Here is a 3,168-nt window from a genome sequence, read left to right as displayed (position 1 = left end):
TTTTCCAGGGTATATTAGCCAGACTCTTTGTTGCGTCAACAACGAAGCCATCATAAACCTCAACAGGCTGTTGGACAAGTTTCAACACTACTTTCTGGACTTCAAAAGCAAAAACCTTATGATGGAGTTCACAAGGAATCCTTTCAGCTGACCCTGCAGTAAAGGCTGTTTTTTCAGACAAATGCCAGAAGGCATTCTGGTTCACTGTGCATGTTGCATATCTTTGCATTGCTGTGACGACGCTCATACTACTCCTTGTATTTCCCTCCACGCACCTATACGAGTTGGCGTTTTCGAGCATGCTTAAGATCAAAATAATATTGCAAACCGCCTGATTGATCTTAAATCTGATTTAATTGAGCCATTTCAAAAGTGGAACCGAGCATTGAGGTACTTGTCAAGGCAAAAGAAAGGCAAACGTCTTATTAATCTGTCAAGGGCTGTAAAATTGCATAAAAAACAAATTATTTATTTATGTACTAAACACTAAATGTACTGTATGGGTTAAAATTGAATTAGTCAAAGGTCAATGCTGTGGTGGGAAATGGAGAGTTGATTCACTAACAAGTGGGGAATTGGAGGAAAAAAAGGAGGATAACACTTGTCCTAGAGCATCATTCTCTACCATGGCTTTAGCGTATCGTCTTTGGGTCTGAAAGATTATCAGGACATTTATTTAAAAAAAGTCATTTTGACATTTATTTTCCAAAAAAAAATCATATATATGTATTATAAAAACCTTACACAAATATTCATCCAAAATTTATTGTTCCTTAAAAAAATAAGCATAGGATCTCCAGGCTGATAAAAATGTTCAAAGTCACTTTTATAAAGTTATAAGCCCTTTTATTTGCTCATAGAAGAAGAAACGTTGTGTATCCGGAAATATTCAATTGATTTATTTTTAATATCCGTTATTTAAGTATCTGTCAAAAAAATTATATATAATTTTAATATTTAGTTTAAATAATAAAATATTTTTTATAATTCATATAACATTTGATGAATGACGTCGTAGGGTTCAACTAGTGTGTTAAATCATTTTATTTATTTTTTTGCAATTATTCTATACTTGATCATTTATATTGTCAAACAGTTTATCTAAATGATGCGTCTAGTAACATCAAATATGTTGATATACATTGAAATTACACTAAGATAAGATAATTGAATATATCCCCTCCCTCTCTCTTGTAGCATGAACTCTTTTTAGTCATTGCCTTGATACGATGTTGTTAAATTTGTGTCAAATTTCATCATAAGAATTCTTAAAGAACAGTTGTAACAATGGTCAATTGCGGCCGAGGAAATGAGGAGAAAGTTATTTATAGCTCAGAGTCATTGAATGAAGACTCCATGGGTAAGATTCTAAGCAATTATTGTAAGACTTTACTTGAAGTAAAAGAATTTGATGGACTCCAATGCAGCTCAAATGACGAGAAAAGAGTCAATGACAATTTTCAGTCGGATATCCTTTTTATTAGTGTTACGACCAAAGATGGTGAAGTCTTCCATATAGTATCAAAGGAGTCTCTCACCTACTCCAGTCGATTTTTATCATGGTTGCAAACCATTAGTAGACCTTTTTATAAAGAATGCATTTGGTATCGAATTGCCCTCCCTCTTCTAAGTCAGCTGTGGCCCATTGTAAAGGAATTATCTCCAAAATGTTATTATGGTGAAGTGAATACAGGATTAAGTCTTATACGTCCGATTTCCTTAAAATATTTTGGTTTGCTTGGATATAGTCTAGTGGCAAAATCAGAGAAAAGCTTAATTCTTTTAGAAAATGTTTGTAAACGCCTGGGAGATGGGAAGTAAGTTACGGCTACTCCTTTAGACTATTCAAATACTTTTTATCCTATGTATATCATTGTTTGTTTCAGATTTGAGACCATCAATAAAATGAACATCATCGACTTCGATTTCGCACTTTCAGCCATGCGTACCATGGCTCATTTCCACGGAATTTGGCGACAGTTTCTTTATGGAGGTAAAACCCCTCGTGAGCCCAACACCTCTCCACAGGATTTCTTAAATATATTCCAGCCTAAATTATCAAGTTACGGAATGAAATCCTTCATTGGGAGAATTACGCTAATGATAATAAATTTACTTTGTAATAATGTCGAAGGTGGCGTTGAGTTGGCTGAGCGATACAAAAGATACTCTAAGAGTGAAGAAATAATAAATCTTCATATCCAAATGTTCACAAATCCGAGCACCGAAAAGAGTAAACTGAAAACAATGATTCATGGAGACTATTGGACAAATAACCTACTTTATCGCCCCTCTGATAAATTTACTATGATGATCGACTATCAAATTATGCAAATTGCCCATCCAGCAAGGGATTTTTGGTATTTCATCTATTCGAGCACAGATCGACAATGGAGAGAGTTGTATTTGGAGCAATGTAAACGGACATATTATGATATATACTGCTCTTATGCAGATACAAATCAATGTCTCACATACGAACAGTTATCCAAAGAGCTGGAAGATCGAAGAGGCATCGGCATTTTTATTCCTTTTATGACCATTTTGATCACAAAATATCCAGAGCAAATTGATAAACAACACATGGTATTATTTGGAAAAGACTATGATAAAGTAATCAAAGTAATCGGTCAAAAGGAGAAGGAAGATGATCATCCTAATATAAAGAAAATGAGACATTTATTCATAGATGCAGTCCAAGAAGCTGCAGATTTAGGACTGATTAAATAATTTTTATTCTAATTTACAAGATATATATATATATGTATATAAACAAAGTGACATAATTATATAGATATACTCGTATATGAAACCTATCAAAAATAAAATAAGCTAGAATTACTTTTCCCAAAAATGAACCTCGATTAATTTTTCATTCTTCGAATAATTACTAATTGATTATCTTCCATTTTGAAGCACTCACTTTACCCTCTATTAATTTCTTCAAATCCTAACGCAAGTCCATTGTTTAGCCTCCAGCATTAAAAAATATAGTTTAGTATTAAATACTTTATTTGCCATTATTGTATTATAAATTTCATTAGCATCAGTGAACAAATTGAATACTTTGTTATTTTATACCAGTGAATTATTTACTGAAAATAGTAATTGGTGAGAAATATATTTTAATTATTTATGAAATACCCAGGTTGATTCATATTTTCAAAT

At 32.5% G+C, this 3,168-nt stretch overlaps 1 protein-coding gene across 1 annotated transcript; it reads left to right on the top strand.

Annotated features, from left to right (window-relative positions):
- Positions 1 to 1,094: 1,094 nt before the first annotated feature.
- LOC121116873 (uncharacterized) lies at positions 1,095 to 2,854 on the top strand. Its single transcript, XM_040711175.2, has 2 exons — positions 1,095 to 1,817; positions 1,887 to 2,854. The coding sequence occupies exons 1-2, from the start codon at positions 1,288 to 1,290 to the stop codon at positions 2,728 to 2,730; spliced, it is 1,374 nt and encodes a 457-aa protein (XP_040567109.1). The 5' UTR covers positions 1,095 to 1,287; the 3' UTR covers positions 2,731 to 2,854.
- The last annotated feature ends 314 nt before the right edge of the window (positions 2,855 to 3,168 follow it).

Source organism: Lepeophtheirus salmonis, chromosome 1 (assembly GCF_016086655.4).
Source record: "Lepeophtheirus salmonis chromosome 1, UVic_Lsal_1.4, whole genome shotgun sequence".
Lineage (NCBI taxonomy): Eukaryota > Metazoa > Arthropoda > Copepoda > Siphonostomatoida > Caligidae > Lepeophtheirus > Lepeophtheirus salmonis.
Note: the sequence above shows the minus strand (reverse complement) of the source record. Positions and strands in the feature narration are given on the sequence as shown.